This window comes from Nomascus leucogenys, chromosome 17 (assembly GCF_006542625.1).
Source record: "Nomascus leucogenys isolate Asia chromosome 17, Asia_NLE_v1, whole genome shotgun sequence".
Lineage (NCBI taxonomy): Eukaryota > Metazoa > Chordata > Mammalia > Primates > Hylobatidae > Nomascus > Nomascus leucogenys.
Genome location: NC_044397.1, coordinates 11,776,951 through 11,795,968, shown reverse-complemented (window position 1 = coordinate 11,795,968; position 19,018 = coordinate 11,776,951). Strand labels below are relative to the sequence as shown.

Genomic DNA, 19,018 nt, shown 5'->3' with positions numbered 1-19,018 from the left:
TTGGTCTTTCTCAAAACATTCATTTATTATTTTACAAATAAGGACCCAGCATAGGAGCAGAGATACTAAATTTCTTCCCTGTTTGATTAAGGGATAGATGCTGGGTGGCTTTAATAATTTTTAGATGGTGATTGCTACCAAAGAGGTGAGGACCGGGTGTCTGGGGGTAGCAAAAGGCCTGTTGAGGATGGAGCCCACTAACACATCCCAAGAGCAGCCTCTGAATAAACTGGAAGTATCCAATGGCTATAAATACAGTAGCATACTCAATGCTGTGAATGAATTTCTGCCTGGAACACATCAGAGTCTTCACTTCAATACTGAAGTCATTTTAAAGGAATTAAAATGTTTAGGCAATTGGATTATCTGCATTTTTACTTCTCTTATACAAATAAAGTCCTCGTAGTTTGCTTAGTTTGGGCTTTGGCTTTTCAGATACATTAATTTCCAAAGAGCTGATTAAATAATAAAGTGCAACTTTTCTCATAACTTAAATGGCAGTTATGAGAGTAATAATGTCTTATCAACTAAGATTTGACAATATGGTGTTCAAAAGCAAAGTTAGAGGAAAATGAAATACATGGAAAATGATCCATCCCTTCCTCTACTGTAAAATGAATAGATCAGTTTTTAAAAAGTTTTCTTTAAAAAGAAAATATGTAGTGATTCCTAATGTAAATCCTAGTACCACTGTCAACTGATAATTTTAAATGTAATTTAGATTTGTAGATGGTTTAACATTAAAGTTGTATAATGTTTAAAAAAATAAAAAAGGGAAAATATGGGCCGGGCGCGGTGGCTCACGCCTGTAATCCTAGCACTTTGGGAGGCCGAGGCCGGTGGATCACGAGGTCAGGAGATCGAGACCATCCTGGCTAACATGGTGAAACCCTGTCTCTACTAAAATTACAAAAAATTAGCCGGGCGTGGTGGCAGGCGCCTGTAGTCCCAGCTACTCGGGAGACTGAGGCAGGAGAATGGCATGAACCTGAGAGGCGGAGCTTGCAGTGAGCCGAGATCAAGCCACTGCACTCCAGCCTGGGCGACAGAGCGAGACTGCATCTCAAAAAGAAAAAAAAAAAAAAGGGAAAATATGTTATACTTAAACTGACTATATCCTGAAAAGTTAAAAAAAAATCTGAACCTAAGGCTAGTCAACCTTTTGTGACGCTCTTGCCTCTGAAACTGTAGCTGTCAATTGGAAGTGATTTATAAAACTGCCTCAAATTCACATATTACAAATGCCAAACTTTTGCAGGCATTTGGCAAGGACCAACTTCACACAGAACTGGGCCAGAAACAGAGTCCCTAAAAGTTTAGGGGGTATTTTAAGGTCCAGGTCCAACAAAAAACTTTATTTAATTACAATCTTTGTGCCCTACCTTTCCACTAAGATTCACAAATGCATTGTGTCAGGTGAAAAAGAAGAAAATGTTATGAATCACCTAACGTCATACATTTAACTTAAAATCAATGCAATACTCTTAAAAAAAATTTTTGTGCTTTTCTTTTTGGTTTGGTGAAATGACAGTCATAATGAATGGTTGGATGCTTCATATAAGATTCATTTCAAGCATGGATATTAAAAAAGCACGCATTCAAATATTGTTTATAGGTTCTTCAGATTATGACATTTTTGTTAATTCTTGCCAATATTAATGCATTAATACCAAAATATTAAATAACTTGTAAAATTCTAGTTTATGTAAAAATGTTATTTTACAAGTAAAAAAATTTCTTCAGGAAATTAATTGATTTGTTGTTTATAACATGACATAGAAATTGCAAACCCTTGTGGCATCAAATTTGTTTGCATGAAAAATTAGTACTAATATTTTCTATAGTCTTTATAACTCATGATTTCGAAATTTCCAAGTACAGAAAGTACAAAAAAATTGTATAGCAAATTGAATCTGTGGAGAGAATCTGTCAGTTTGTTAAATTAGCTGCCTTTCTTTCCTTCCTTCCTTCCTTCCCTCCCACCCTCCCTTCTTTCTTTCTTTGTTTTTTTTGACACAGTCTTGCTCTGTCTCCAGGCTGGAGTGTGGTGGCGTCATCTCGGCTCACTGCAACCTCAGCCTCCAGGGTTCAACAAGCGATTCCCCTGCCTCAGCCTCCTGAGTGACTGGGACTACATGCGCGTGCCACCACTCCCAGCTAATTTTTTGTATTTTAGTAGAGAAGGGGTTTCACCATGTTGGCCAGGATGGTCTCAATCTCCTAACCTCATGATCTGCCTGCCTCGGCCCCTCAAAGGGCTGGGATTACAGGCTTGAGCCACAGCACCTGGCCTCTTTTTATTTGTCATGGTGCATTTGGGACAGCTGCATATGTTATGATATAATCAATTCATTTCTCATGTATATGCATAAACCACCCACAAATGTGTTTCATTTCTTAAACAGAAGGATACTTAAGATTTTGTGCTAATTTGGCATGTGTTGGTGCTACAACAGTCCAAGGAATGCAGTAGGCAATTAGCAGCAAAATATGCCTGATAAAAAACACTCACTTTCTTATTGATATAGTAGGGGTCCAGGTCCTCCAGGGGCTCTGACACCATCTCTGGAGGAATGTCTCCATAAATAAATGGAAGGTTCTTTCCAGCTTCCAAGTCACTATTTGGCTTTGGGCCATTTTCGTCGTCATCTTTTTTGTCTGGTTTGGGATTCTTAGCCTTTTCTTCTGCAATGCGTCTTTCAATAGCCGCAAGAGATTCTCTGGTGAAGAAGTTGAAGCTGTCAGGTCCTGGTGGTACAAGCACTGTTTGCTCCATCTTGTCATCCTGCACATTTTAATTACCATTTATTCTGCATATGAAATTCCTAAAATAAAAGGAATACAGACATTTTAAAGAGAGGACTAAGAGATGTTAATATAAATAAATTCTTGTCATGAAACATGAGCTAGAGGATTTAAAGTCTGTTTTCTCCTTAAATTGAAAGGTGATTTCTAAAGAAAAATTTTTAACACAAATGGTTTCTGTGTTGAGTTTAGTTAAGCATCACTTATTTATTAATTCTTATGCTTTACTGATACAGGAACTATGCCATGAGTTTTAAAAGTGGTTCAAATATGGCCTTAATCAAAGTACATTAGGCTAATTACCACTATATCACTAATGAGTTATTCAGTCTGTGACACACACAGAAGATGGAGACTGTGCATATAAAGACAAAGGATAGCTCATTTAACAAGGATGAGGGGAAAAGGAATTGTCTCTGAGAGGACATAAAATCTAACCCTCTAGGTCTGACAAGTGATTCCTGGCCAAGTTAGTCAGGATAGTTTGCAGTGACCAACCTTAATGACCAATCAAATAGTTATTGCTGTCTTGACTGGGCTTTAACCTCTTCTAAGATTTGAGACAACTGGAACTATGTCCTGCTCACTTCATTAGCCATGCATGGTTGGCTTACTTGAACACATAAAGATAAAGATAGTCCACGGTTGGACAAATGTCATTTATGTGAGTAAGAAAGAGAGGAAAACTACGCTGTAAAGAAATTACTAGATGGAGGTGGGGGCGGAAGAAGATAGCTGTAGGTGCAGGAGACAGCAGGATTCTCCTGTTTCAAGAAAAATGATCAGGAAGAAGTCAGGGTGCCATAAACTCAATAGAAATTGAAGTGTTTTTCTTCACTGAAGCAATAATGAAATTCTTGCTGATTCTATAGTCCTATAGTGCTAACCATATTATGAAGGCCTGAGGCAAAACCGTCAACCCCATACAGCAGAGTCAGACCTGATCTGATGCCAGATGCCAAATCCCAAATGTATTGTTTTAAGGCATATTTAATATGAGCTCAGATTTCACAGATATTACTGAGCCAAAACATTCCAGAGCCTAAGCTGCCACTTGGCCATGAATTTTATTTGAAGACTGCATTAACTCATTAAGGTCAGCAAGCTATGCTACAGTTAATTACAGCTTTAGTGTATATGAACTACAATAAGAAAATTGCAGGCATAATTATTTTGTGAGGGACAGAGACCTCAAATTTCAAGGAGGTTCTCATTGCTATGGGATTTATAACCATATTTTTCAGAGTGGATGATCAAAAGAAGGGAGGACTCAAGTTTAAATTTGTACCCTTAGTCTATTAAGTGAAGTTTTCAGTGGTTCTTAGAACTTAACCTGCAGTTATTTAGTACCTGCAAGAATAGGTTGCCTGTAAATCAATGAAAACTGAATGTTCTGTCTACAAACTCTGGTTCCCCTATAAGGCATCAGGAAAATACTAACATTTATTTTTTGCAAATAAAAGTTTAGAGATAACAAATATAGTAACTTTTCTCAAAAGGGAAATAAAATATTCTGATGTATATATATAGTTTTTATTTTTAAATAGCTTTTTGATAGAAAATATATGTAAATGATATAAATGCAAACATCTAAAAAAAATGCAGTACAATATCTCCCTTTTATCTTGTTTCCCCAGGCCCAATTCCCCTTCCTAGAGGCAACCACTGCTACTTATCTCCCATATATTTTTCCAGGTATGTAATAGGTATATGCTAGAACATGAGTGTATGTATACATATTCTATTTTAAAATACATACACAAATGGAATCTTATTATACAAACTGTTTTACACCAGCATTTTTTACTTAAAATGTATATTAGAGTTCATTTATCTTAATTTTTATAGATTTGACTCATACTTATTAACTGGCTACATGGGTTTCCATTGCATGTTATGTGCCATAATTTATTTAACCAATTCCCTGAATGTGAGTATGTGGGTTATTTCCAATCTTTAGCTAATATTGAATAAAGTTGCAAGTAATATATTTTTACACACATACTTTCAAATATATGTGGATATATTTATAAAATTAATTTTTAAAGGTAGACTTGGCTTTGCAAAGAATGAATATTTAATTATGATAGTTACTGCAAAGCTACTCTCTATGGAGTTTGTATGAACTTATTCTCCTGACAGCAATGTAACAGAGTGCCTATTTATCTTCACCAATATAATATGTTATATTTTTGATATTTCCAATCTGACAGGGACAAAGATGAGAGCATATTATAATTTTAATTTACATTTGTCTTACTATGAGAAAAGTGGAACATATCTTACTTATACTTAAGAATTATTTTTTATTTTCTTTCCTGGAACTGCTTATTTAAAAACAGCCCATTTTTTCCTTTTATTTTTTTTCAATCTATAGCATCTTTTAAGACAAAATATTAGCCACTTGATTTTTTGGTGTGTGGTCTTTTAAAAATATATGTTTTTTGACTTTATGATGCTTTGTGCTACAGATTTTAAAAGATTTAATTAAAAATGTTAAAATTGTTAGGTGATTATCTAATTCTTCTTTGGCTTCTGGATACTGTATAATGCTTAGAAAGGCATCCAGAGGGATGGGCAGTAAGGGGTAGGAAAAAGGATATAAAATATATACATACACACACATGCATCTGTGTCACCTTTTCCTCTTGTATTTTTAGTATTTTGATGGTTTAATGTTATAAGTTTAAATATTTTTTCTATTTGGAATTTATTTTCTATATGGAGTGAGGTAGACATCAAAGAACAACTAAATAAATGCAGAGATAGTCCATGTCTTTGGATAGGAGTGTTCAATGTATCAAAGACACTAGTTCTTCCCAACTTGACCTAAAGGTTTAATTTAATCTCTGTCAAAATCCCAGCAGTTATTTTGTGGATATTGATCAACTGATTTTAAAGTTTATTTGGAGAGGCAAAAAACCCAAAAGAGCCAACACAATGTTGAAGAAGAACAAAGTCGGAGGACTGACACTAACCCAACTTTAAGACTTGCTATAAAGCTGCAGTAATCAATACAGTGTGGTGCTGACAAAGGAATTGATAAATGGATCAATGAAATAGGATAGTGAGTGTGGAAGAAGGCCCACATAATTACAGCCAACTGATCTTTAATAAAGAAGCAAGGTAATAAAATGAAGAAAAGATAGTCTTTTCAACATGTATTGCTGGAATAATTAGACATCCAAATGCAAAAAAAAATGAACCTAGACCTTATGCCTTTCACAAAAAATAATTCAAAATGGATCACAAATCTAAATATAAAATGCAGAACTAAAAAACTACTAGAAGATAATATTGGAGAAAACCTAGTTGACTAAATTTGTTGATAACTTTTTAGTTGTCTATTTCTCTTGGAACTGTCTCATCTTCATATTTGAGTTCTGGAATATTTCTGGTGATAATCTCAGTGCTATATATTTGTTTTTGGTTTTCTAGGAGTGATGATGAGGAGGAATTGTGCCAGCTTGCTTCTTCACTGCCATTTTGGAACCAGAACTCAGGTGATGACTTTTTAGATACAACACCAAAGGCACGATCCATGAAAAAAAAAAGAATTGACAAACTGATATATTAAAATGAAAAATTTTGCTCTGTGAAAGATACTATCAAGAGAATAGGAAGGCAAGCCACATCCTGAGAAAAAATATTTGCAAAAGACATGTCTGATAAAGGACTATTACCCCAATAAATTATTAAAACAACAATAAGAAAATGAACGATCTGAATAAAAAATGGGCCAAAGACCTGAACAGACACTTCACCAAAGAAGACACACAGGTGGCAAATAAGCATATGAGAAGAAGATGCCCCACATCATATGTCATTAGTGAAATGCAAATTAAAACAATAAGATAGTACTACACACTCATTAGAATGGTCGAAGTCCAGAACACTAACAACATTAAATGCTGATGAGGATATGGAGCAATAGAAGCTCACATTCATTGCTGGTGGGCAAGCAAAATGGTACAGCAACTTGGAAGACAGTTTAGCAGTTTCTTAAAAACCAAACATACTCTTACCATATGATCCAGCAATTGCATACCTTAGGATTTAACCCAAAGGAGTTGAAAACTTATGTCCACACAAAATCCTGCACACGGATGTATACAGCAGCTTTATTCATAATTGCCCAAACCTGGAAGCAACCAAGATGTCCTTCAGTAGATGAATGGATAAATAACCTGTGGTACATCCAGACAATGGAATATTACTCAGCATTAAAGGAAATGAGCTATCAAGCCATGAAAAGACATGGAGAAACTTTAAATACATATTACTAATTGAAAGAAGCAATCTAAAATGGACATACAGTATGATTCCAACTATATAACATTATGGAAAAGACAAAACTATAGAGACAATAAAAAGATCAGTGATTGCCAGGTCAGTGAAAATACTTTGCATGACACCTGTAATAGTGGACACATGTCATTATATATTTGTGCAAACCCATAGAATGTACAATACCAAGATTGAATTATAATGTAAACTATGGACTTTGGGTGATTATATCAAAGTGGGTTCATCAATTGTAACTATATACAATACCTAAACGCTGTCTTTAAAATAGCTCTTGAATCAAAGGGGACTTTGATTCCAATACATATAACATAGCACATATGTTAAAATATAGCTATATACAATATAGGTATATTTGAACTGCATTTAATTTGTTAATTTAGGGAAAATATTAATTTTTTTCCCTAAATTAATTTTCTTCCATTGTATTTTTTCTTTTCTAAATAGATTATTTTTACAGTAATACATATGTGCTACTCTGGTGCAAGATATTGATAGTGGGGGGAGGCTCTGCGTGTGTAGAGAAAGGGGAAACTCTATATTTTTGGCTTAATTTTGCTGTGAATCTAAAACTACTGTAAAACTAGTTTATTTCAAAGAGAAAAAGTACAATGGAAGAAATGTTTCTAAATACAATGTAAGCATTTTTTAAAAGCTTTGAATAAACCAAAAGTAAATATAAATGGATGGAAAGGTATATCCTATTATTAGATAGGAATGCTATATCATAAAGATATTAATTTTCCCTAAATTAATAAATGCAGCCTTTGAAAAAAATCACAAAATTCATATAACTAGAGAAATCTATTTGAGACTTCATGTGGAAAAATAAGCAAACAAGAATAACCAGAAAATTCTTAAAATGAATTTTGGTTTCAAAGTCCTCACTGATGCAAGAACTTTTTAAAAGAAAGTGTTTAAAATTTTCAAATGATAGATTTTCCTTCTAAGTTTTAAATTTATGTTTAGTTTTATTACACTATGCTCTGATAGTGTAGTTCGTACCATTTATGTTTCTTGGAATTTATTGTGATTTCTTTTTATCCTAATAGAGGTTGTTTTTAAAATGACTTTTCTAAGAACATTAAAAAGAAACTTATTCTTTATTTTAAAGCAGTAGAGTTCATTATGCCTCAGTTATATTGATCTTATTTCTTATCTTATGTAGACCTTCTATGCCTATACATATTTTTTTTCTATTAGATTGTTCCAAGTTGAGAGAGGCGAATTAATGTCTATTTAATGTGTTTTTATTTATTGTGGTTGCTGTCATTTTTGTTCTATGAATTCCAATGCGGTATTGTTTGATGTGTAGATAACACTTATGATCAGATCTTTGGAGTGAATTGAACCCTGTACTTCCTTAAATGGCCCTTGTTTATCTTACTGTAGTTTCTTCCCTTTAAAGGCAACTTTGTCTCATAGCATATAATGACTTTAATTTCTACTTATTTGCACTTACCTAGTCTTTTTCCATCAATTCGGTTTCATCCTTTTCATTTCACTGTTTTAGCACTTTCCTTAATATGTATATATTTAGATATCATATATAGGTATATTTTAACATATGTGATCATTATGACAATCACCGTCTTTCAAACAGAGTGCCACACCTGATGTTATTGTCCATGAAGTTGTGTGAATGGACAGAAACAGTTACTTTTAAAAGCCTTCCTATTCTCCAGAAATACTGCATTTGAGAAAAGCTCTCTAAAGAAAATCTCCCTGGTCACTGGCTATCATTTACTGGAGGAATAAACAACCAAGAAAGTAGACGACATGAATTCTACACTGACAAATATGATCAGGTCAAACGTATTATATATAATTATAAATTAGTTAACATACAGGAATTATATTCATATGTGAGCAATATAACCCATATTATAATGAAATCATACTGATACTAGAAAAAGTATTTTTTTAACTCTAAGTAGATCTTCTATTCAAATGCTACCTAAAAATAAATTATGTTACATTAATTATAAGAATAAAACCCATTAAAAATCTCATAAGGTTAATTACGAAATACCTAAAAAACTGTCAGATGTCATTCAATATTAATATTTTTCAGTAATATTATGAAAAAATGTTCTAAATTACATTTGAAATCTGTACTTATTCTATTAAAATACAGAAATAAATCATGAATTTTCCATTTATACTTACAAAGGAGATTTCACCTCTTTATCCTAAAAATTTATAACAGAAGACTTAATTGTCCTAATTTATGAAAATACTTGTCACTAGATATGGGGTAGTAACCTCATAGGATCTGCAGTTCTGGCTTACGGCTTTCTCTTTTCATAAAAACCAGCATTTAAATATTTGATTACATAGAGGAGACCTTGCTCCTTTCAAAAGAGATAAGACAATGAAACTTTCCTAACAAGAGAAGACTTCAAAGAGAGAGGCCTTTTCAAGATGATTATGGTTATGCATTTGGACAAAATAAAATTAAGAAGAGAACTAAGAAACCATAGCTAGGAAGAAAAAGTAACAAAGTGAATGTTAGCAAACTTCACATCTGAAGGAATTTTAAAAAATATTGGAAATAAGTAGAGTAGTGGGCAATAGAAAACTAGAAGAAGAATGATTCTTTGGAAGACAAGAAAAACACATTAAAAGTGGAATTCAATTAGATAAGCAATCCTAAAGAAGACAAGAAAAAAATAATCCAAAAGAAAATGAAATGGAAGTGAGAGATCATGGGGAAAAAAAAAAGATTGTAAGAAAACGAAGTGGAAATTATGAGTAGAAAGAAATAGTAAAGTAATAGCAATAACATGACCAATATCAAATAATGTGGACAAAAGAATTAAAAGGAAAAATTTGTTAGAATATGCCAATAATAAATAAAGATATAATCTGGTAATATCTAACTGAAAGAAAAAGAGGGAGGTAAATCTGTAGCATTATAATTACAGATTATATTCTCGGGAGACTTTACAAGATCAGAAAGTTAATACTGATAATATTCAGTATCATTTCTAAGACTTTACTAATTCATTACTTATAATAAATGTTCTAGTACTGGATGAGGTTTTTGCTTCTGGGCATTATATATCTCTGTTTCCCGTAGAAGAGGACACATGTATTACATTCTGGGCTTGAGTAGGCGTTTATCACAGCCAAAAGATGTTCATACTTGAGGTGACTGGGACTGGTAAACCGTATGGCTTTGGTGACTCTCAAAGTTCAGATGGAGGAGCTTTATTTAAAGTAATCCTAACCCATGAGGTCTTAAACTCCCTTGGGCATCTGCTTTTCTCCAGTCAAACAGAAATATCTACGATAGCTCACAATGAAGTATTTCATTTTCCTTGTGGCGTTTCACACAGAAGTCTTAACTGTAAAGGCAACCTTATAAATGCTTTGTACCTGAAGAAACTGGCTTTTTATAAGTAAATCATTACACAGTTTCTTCCTTGGAGAGCAGCTGTGTGTGACTACTTGGGCCTCTGTGGTTAGATCTGTTTGGTTAACGGGCTTTTGGGCTTTCCACAAAGCTATACTCTCCACACAAACTTCTGTGAGATAAAAAGGTGTTATCTGTCTTAGTCCTCTGATTAGTTTTTCTTTGTTCAGAACCTGAGAAAGATGAATGAAATTTAATGTTTCCTGTCCCCGAGAGACACCCAGCATCCACAACTTCACATTCTGATGCCATTGTGTATTTATGCGAGGAATACCATAACTAAGGTAATGTCTTGAGATTTTTTGGTTCAATAATATCCTTAAATTCTATGTTGTTTTTAAAGCCTAAAAGAAATTCCCCCTCCTCATTCCCCCGTCTCTCCCTACAACTTGGTGAGACAATTCTCTCATTTTCTCCTCCCAGTTTCCACTGCTATTGTTATGATCTATTAGAATAATTGCTATTATTTTTTTGCCTTATCTGACCCTAGAAGTGATTTACAGGGAAAAAAATTACTAACCAATTGATTAGTGAACTGAATATAAAGTGCAGCTCTTATGGTTTATTCACAGACAAGAATATATATAGTCCTTAATGTGATAGTATTTTGTTGTTGATGTGGAACAGTGTTAGTCTATAATACAGACTTTCAGGCAGACAAGACCTAGTTTACCTTGACCTCTGGACTTCTGAAAGGTTGAGTAAGTTATTTTAAGAGAATTAGACAAAGATAAGTAAATCAAAACCAATAAATGGCAAAGATTTAAAAAACAGAGATTAGTCTATTCCTCTCATTTAATAGAAAACAAACAAAGAAAAATGGGCAATTTCTTTGTTTAGAACTTATGTGCTTCCTACTTTCAAAATAAATATGTCATTTGTCCCAGGTTACACAGCTTATTAATGGTGGGACTTAAATCAGAACTTTTATTTTCTAACTCCCAAACCACTGTCTGCCAGGTCCTAATAGTTATGATATATGTTTTTAAAGCTAAATAAAATATATGAAAATATAAGTAGCTGTGTTAAAATAGTATTTATCTACTATAATTGATCTAGGCCTCTCCAAGGAATTTATATTACTTGGAAAGACCCAAAACAAATACAGTAAATAAAGCATTCTGGCAAAAATGGAGACTTCAAAATTTTGAAAAATGGGAGACTCCAAAATTAAAAAAGAAGATGATTGTAATATTCAAGTTTAGAATTATATGATGCAGGTTTTAATCCTGCTGAACTATACCTCCACCATCAATTTATGTTTTACTTCCATTATGTTTTATGTATTGCTAAACTGGATTATTTCTAGTTACTTAGCAGATGACTTTATATAATTTATCTGTAACTCCAAAGTTTGATACAGTTATGCAACATTTGTATATCTTCACCATCTTATAATATATAATCTGATGTGGAAAAAAATTATATATCTTCAATTATGTCTATAAAGTAGTTTAATATCCATACTGAAGAGAAACCAAAGAGACTTCTGCCAAAATGCTTGCCATCTCCTTGTAAAGAGCTATTACTATTCTGGGGACATAAACCATCTGGGCACGACAATTTATGAAGTATTTCAGTTCGTTTTGTAGTGTTCTTGCCACCTACTTTACAAAAGAATGTTACTGCCAATAATAATAAAAATAACTAGGTAAAATGTTATTCTTACTGTTGTGATCTCACATAACTATTTTTTAGCAGCCAAGAAAGAAATTGGTTTTTACATAGAAATCCCAAACCTAGAAAGTATTGTTTTATACATTTCTTTTCTAGAAATAATTTGATTTGGTGTAATTATAATTACAAAAATATTTCATTTGATTTCTCAATAAGCCAAATTTAGTAGGCTGGGGTTAACTAAAACAACATATTTCAGCCATATGTTTAAAACTTTTACATTTAAAAATAACTTTATTATCTACCCTTAGTTTTTCTTGCCTTAGGCAAGCTGCAGTTAAAATAAGGTCAGATATCTAATATATGTCTGTATCTACATTTCTATACTTCAGGGGTGTTTTTCAAGACACCCTAATAATAAACTAAGAAGTAAAAAAATCACTCAATCAACTAGTGACTCTGTCGACCTGATATCAAAAAACTACTTTGTTCAAATTGAGTGCATCACTTATTACTCTGTTGTATAGATGGCCTATATTTACTTCAGATGCTAATGTAAAGCTAACACAAAGAGTGTGATAAAAACATTATATGTTGAACTAAAATAAAACACTGCATTCTAGGCATCTTTGGAATCAAGAAATATAGAATATTTAAATGTCTTAATAAAACTGTGCAAATACTGGGACTCTTTTGCTTTGTTATATTATTATTGAGAAAAATCCCTAGAAAAATAAAATAGGACATAAATTTCTAATCCCATCAGTTGAAGTTAGCTTTAAATATAATCCCAGTTTGGCAATATCTGTGGAGCAGTATTGATGAATATCAAATAGAAATATGTAGCCTCCTTTAAATCAGCTGTCATCTGCTTGAACATACTCATGTAGCCCAAAGCCTTGTATTCTTGCTGGGAAGAAAACTCTCCTACTCACAAATAGTTCTAATAGATGTTATTCTATCTCTAATCTTATTTTTCTTTGCCTTATGATAATTTTTTTTTAAGAGATGGGTTCTTCCTCTGTTGCCCAGGCTGGAGTCAGTGATGTGATCATAGCCCACTACAGCCTCAAGCTCTTGGGCTCAAGTGATTCTAGCTCAAGCTAGGACTACAGGTGCACACCACCACGCCTGATTAATTTTCTTATTTTTGCAGAGAAGGGGTAGGGGGTCTCACTATGTTGACCAGGCTGGTCTGGAACTCCTGACCTCAAGTGATCCTTCCACCTTGGCCTCCCAAAGCTTTGGGATTGTAGTTGTGAGCCACTGCACCCAGCCTGTGTTAAATTTTCTTTGGCCAAACAGTTCATTGAGTCTAGTCTTTTGGGCAATTATTATTTCCAAAATATGCCTTTAACTATACTATCATTTCTTCAATTTATGGCAATTGAACTTCAGCAACAATTCCATCACTGAGCAGTATAAGATGTATCTGAATGCATTCCTGAATAAAAATATATCTTGACAGTATGAAGTACTGAAACGTATATGTTCTAGACTTGGGCTGAGAGTCTTAGCCACTGAAAAATTTATTTTGTGATGGCATAGCTTATTAAAATATACATTTATGTATGCTTCGCTTATATTTTTCCCCTTTTTTATTATTTCAAGCAAATTGTGAGGTCTTTATTACCTCAGGAATTTTAGTATGGCAGTAAACAGAAGCTGCTTGAAATCAATGCTTTCTTTTCTCTCAGTAAAATCTTTAACGCATTGCAAAAATGATGTTAGAAATCTCAGATCAGGGGAGACAATTGTATGGGTAAGCAGTGAGACTCTCTAGATGAGGAAGGGGATGGCAGTGACTAGGCAGGTGATAAAATCTCGAATAGGACAACTGCGAAGCTAGATCCTAGAGAGGAAGATCCCAGGCTTGACAAAGACTCATAGATGCTAGGCATGACAGAGAAACAGCAGATCTTACAGACTTGAAGGGGTGAAACAGGCACCTCAGTGGCATTTAGTCATGGTAGACATCCAATCATTTGCTCTTTGTAAGGGAATTACACATCTCCACTAACTGCCACGTGACTTGCAGGCCCTCTCAGTAGGTGGCATTCCTAGACTGTACTTCCTTGCCCCTTTGTCAGTTTGACCATGAGACTTGCTTTAGCCAGCGAAATGTGAGATGACACACATAATCTTCAACCACACAGATGATTCCCATGCAATATTGTTGTTTCTCACAGCTTCTTGTTCTTTTTCCTCTGCCCTGAGAATGGGATGTCTCAAATAGGGCTTGCTCCCTCAGCCTGGATCCTGGAAGAAGAAGACACATGGAACAGGGCTTCTGGAGCAACCAGCAGCTACTAGGAGTTGTGAATCATTGAGGTTACAGGGCTGTTTAACAGCAAAGCTAACTAGTCTGTCAGTGTGCGCCACTAATCAATGACCAGACTGCTAAACAGATTAGACAAATAAAGAAATACAATTTATCTTGGCTAGGCATGGTGGCTCATGCCTGCGATCCCAGCACTTTGGGAGGCCGAGGTGCATGGATCACTTGAAGCCAGGAGTTCGAGACCATCCTGGCCAACATGGTGAAACCCCAACTCAGCTAAAATTACAGAAATTAGCCGAGTGTGTTGGTGGGCACCTGTAATCCCAGCTATTTGGGAGGCGGAGGCAGGAGAATTGCTTGAATCCGGGAGGTGGAGGTTGCAGGGTTGCAGTGAGCCAAGGTGGCGCCGCTGCACTCCAGCCTGGGCGACAGAACCAAAAAAACAAAACAAAACAAAACAAAAATTCATGAAGAAATACAATACATAGTTTTTGCCTGAGATTCAGATCTTCCACAGTTTAGGCTCTGCCTGTAGTTTTCTCATGAAACACATCAGTATCATTAGGATGATTAATTTCATTTTTTTCCTTACAGAGAAGATTGTCATTAAAGAGTAAGACCATGGATAGCTCACATAATAAATCATGTGAAATTTAGGATCTCTTCTAGACGATCATAGTCAGAATAATTTAAGGGAATTCCTTTGAACAAATGTGATTAGTTTATATCAAGAATATAGTAATGACTGTCATTGTAAGTAAATTATTTAAGTTAACCTCTTTTAGTAAAGTTTTCCCGTTAGAAAATAAGTAATCTTATTGTGTGGGTGAGTGGTCACTAGACAGAGATTTGGGAGGATGTAGGGAGTGAAGTCTAATCCTCGTGACTGTGATTGTGGTTGCAGATTCTGAGATACCACGTGTGAGGTGATAGGCACTCAAAGCCCAGTGTGGGCCTCCCAGGGCTGTTTAGCTGGCAATGAGAGATGCACTGCCTATATCCAAGTTGTATATGGCAGGTTTTGCACAAAGTGGATTACTCGGAGAAGAGAAAGCCTAATGGCCAGTCTGTTCATCTTCCCCTTTCTCAATGTTCATCTTTTCTCTCCCAGCTCTCCTTTATTCTCCATTTTCTTTTTTTTTTTTTGCTCAGCCTCCATCTCACTTCCATTGCTGTCCTCTCCCCACCCCTTCCCACTCCGGACTCTGCCTCTCCTTTGTAGACACTTCAAGAGTCCATTCTATTTCATTCAAAAACCACGGTCTAGAAGTAACTTAATGTAAACCCACAAAGATAGAGACAGAATGAATGCCATTCTTCTTGCTGCTCTCTCAGACAATGCAGGTCATTTTTGCCTATGGTGCTGGTAAAGGCAGGAGTTATGTAGCTATAAGTAGCAGCCGGAGGAAATAGTGCTTGAGTCAGCAATTGTCTTTTTATTGCTGTGGGGCAATAATGGGAGAAAAAAATCAGGCTTGGTACAATTCCCTTTGAAGGAAAAAGATGCCAACACTAGCATTTTAACACAAAATGCTGGTTGGGGGTTGGGGGGAAGGATGCTTACATTCCTTCTTTGGAAATATCTACTTTGATAACCATTTCGGTAAAATAATGCAGTATTTTCAGTGTGCAAATCCTTTCAGGACTCATGGTTGTATGGCAGACGCACCTGACAGCAATAATTTAAGGGTACCCTGAGAATGACTCTGTGGTCTAAAAAGAATGTGTGTTTGGAAGTCTGAGGTAAGAAATCTGGCTGGAAGTGGCCAACCTGGAAATCTGCTCCTTATTATTAAGGATTTCCAAAGCCTGGTCCATTCCTCGGAATGTGGGCCATTCACTGGAAGAAGCCTTTTGTTTGGATTAAATGAATGTTGCTAGGTGGAGAGTAAGTGAAAATGCTGTATAAACTGCATGCTTTTTACAAACATTAGTGGTTCTCCCATCCAGCCCACTGCCACTGGACCACCCCTGTATATGAGTCCTAGATAAATCCTATGTCTCCCTTGCTGGCTTCAAGTCTCTTCTTTGGTCTCTTGGCCATGATGCTATCCCTATTGGACTCAATGGTGTTCCAGCACAACAATGGTATGATTAGACTCTGTTCCTGGGAGACATACAGTACACTCCTTTGGTAGGATCTCTGTGGAATTTTTAGTCATTAGTGTTATTAAGAAATAATAGTTGTTTAATTTATGTTTTGAGACTTTCACCTTTCATTCTCTGAGTGTTAGTTAGCTCAGGGTGTGAAATGGTTCAAGAGAAATACTTGAGCTGCTGCAGCCAGAAGGATGTTTATGGTGTTATACAGGAAATATCCTTTGGAATTCTGTGTGGAATTCTGCTCAGAGGGGTTTCTCTTTAGCATAAACTCAGTTTAAAAATACTCTTCTGCTGAAAAAGCATTCTTATGAAACCACTTCATCACAAAGCAAAACTGTCCAGGCATAGTTGCTGTATGGAGAGATACAGCGTAGAACCCACGGGCAGCGGGGCTGAAGTAGAGAAAAACTGCAGGGAAAAGAGAAACAGATCCAGGAACGGCGAGAAGAGAGTGTTAAGCACAAATTAACTACCCTGGGGAATGAGTATCAGGTGTTTGACACTTTCACTTTTCCAAATAACCTGAAGACAAATGGAACCTCCGAGTTATGAAAAATTGCGACTAGAAGCATTGGAGCTGCAGAATTCAGTTGGTTCAGATTATGTATATATAAAATCTAGACATAGAACAATTCTAAGCAAAGGCATATTATCTGCGATGGTTACTATGGATTCTTGTTCAGAGAAGGACCATTTTGGTATGGAGAAAGCTGAAAGAACTTACAGAAAATAGATCTTGAAAGATGAAAGGCAGAGATAATTTCCTGATTCAGAAACTCAGTATATGAAATTTTCTGTATGTTATTTATCATCTATGATATAAAATTATGCTTAATTTATCATGTAAACTGAAAATAAAATTCTAAGCCCCCCTGACTGAATTGACCTTCTCCTGGCCAAAAGGATCCCAGAGTAACCTTGAAGACTAAATTCTCAGCCATGATGGGATCGGAGAGTCAGACGTACCTCCTTATAACCCCTCCCTCAGTAACAACTATGAGGCTTTCTTCCCTAAAGGCTAAACAGAAACCAGCCCTTTCAAAAGACTCCCCTACTGACATGGACCAACCACCTGACACTTTCCCTCCATTTGTGCCTCATAAGAGACCACCCACTAGGGAATGATTCTAGCCATCCCACTGAGACTGTGCAGTAAGGATTTTTGGGTCCTCTGCTTCACCTTTTAATGTCAGAGGGCCGAAAACTCTACCCTCGGATCATGCTAATGTCACCATTTTTTCCACATGGATCCCACGAAGGGTCATGGAGCTCAATTGAGGATGTGCATGCTTTTCCTCTCATAAATATTCATGACTCCTCCTACAACTTATTGAACATATATATTTGGCCACCGTGCTTAGCATAAATTTCTGTTCCCTTTTTCCCTCCCTTGAAGTGTCTGCTTCTGGCTTCTGGCTGGAAGTTATGCTTCCCAACCTGTCAGAAGTTCACTCTGCAGGCTGCAGCCCTTTACGAGAAATAAAGCTCTCCTTTCCAAATTTATGAACCTCATCATTCTTCAGGTGATAATCATATAAACGTCTACTTAAGTTTGCTTTCGGTCTGTCATGTGAAGTCAGTCATTCTCACTATGTTCCTTTTGTGGTATACTGGTCTAGGTTAAAGAGACCCTCTAGGGATTATTATACAGTTTCATCTTGTTTGAGAGCTCAGCAGCTGATGATTATCACAGATTTGTATAGAGTGGACGCTACCAGATGTCCAGCACATCTGTCACAGCAGATGTGACATTGAACCAGGTCTATTTCTGTCTAGGTGTATGACACTTGGTGCTATAGTTTGGACATGGTTTATTTGTCTCCATCAAATCTCATGTTGAAATTTGATCCCTAATGTTGGAGGTGGGGCCTAATGGGAAGTGTTTGGATCATGGGTGGATCCCTCATGAATGGTTTTTGCCTCATTCTCACTGTAATGAGTGAGTCCTTGCTCTGTTAGTTCTCATGAGAACTGGTTGGAAAAAAAAAAAAAAAAAACAGCAGCCTGGCGTGGTGGCTCACACCTGTAATCCCAGGACTTTGCGAGGCTGAGGTGGGTGGATCACCTGAGGTGGGGAGTTTGAGACCAGCCTGACCGACATGGAGAAACCCCATCTCTACTAAAAATACAAAATTAGCTGGGCATGGTATGGTGGTGCATGCCTGTAATCCCAGCTACTTGGGAGGATGAGGCAGGAGAATTGCTTGAACCTGGGAGGCTGGGAGGCATAGGTTGCGGTGAGCCAAGAGCATGCCATTGCACTCTAGCCTGGGCAACAAGAGCAAAACTCCATCTCAAAGAAAAAAAAAAAAAGCCTGGCACCTCACCCTGTCTCTTGTTTCCTCTCTGGCCATGTGGTCTCTACCCACATAGGCTGCCTTTGCCTTCTGTCATGAGGGGAAGTCGCCTGAGGCCCTCAATGGAAGCTGATTCGGGTGCCATGCTTCTTGTACAGTCTGAAGAAACATAAGTCAAATAAACCTCTGTTA

The 19,018-nt window shown here is 35.9% G+C and overlaps 1 protein-coding gene and 1 long non-coding RNA gene across 7 annotated transcripts in view; one reads left to right on the top strand and one right to left on the bottom strand.

The window, feature by feature from the left end:
- SCN1A (sodium voltage-gated channel alpha subunit 1) overlaps nt 1–19,018 on the bottom strand; it is a 137,901-nt gene that overhangs the window by 83,120 nt on the left and 35,763 nt on the right. For all 6 annotated transcript variants that reach the window (XM_030795755.1, XM_012496538.2, XM_030795756.1 and 3 more), the window contains exon 2: nt 2,513–2,825. In XM_030795755.1, the coding sequence (XP_030651615.1) occupies nt 2,513–2,776 (264 nt within the window). In that variant the 5' untranslated portion in view covers nt 2,777–2,825. The remainder of the gene's footprint in view (nt 1–2,512; nt 2,826–19,018) is intronic.
- Nucleotides 10,738–19,018, top strand: part of LOC105737726 — a 241,937-nt gene continuing 233,656 nt past the window's right edge. The window contains exon 1 of the long non-coding RNA XR_004026351.1: nt 10,738–10,812. This is a non-coding gene — a long non-coding RNA (uncharacterized LOC105737726). The remainder of the gene's footprint in view (nt 10,813–19,018) is intronic.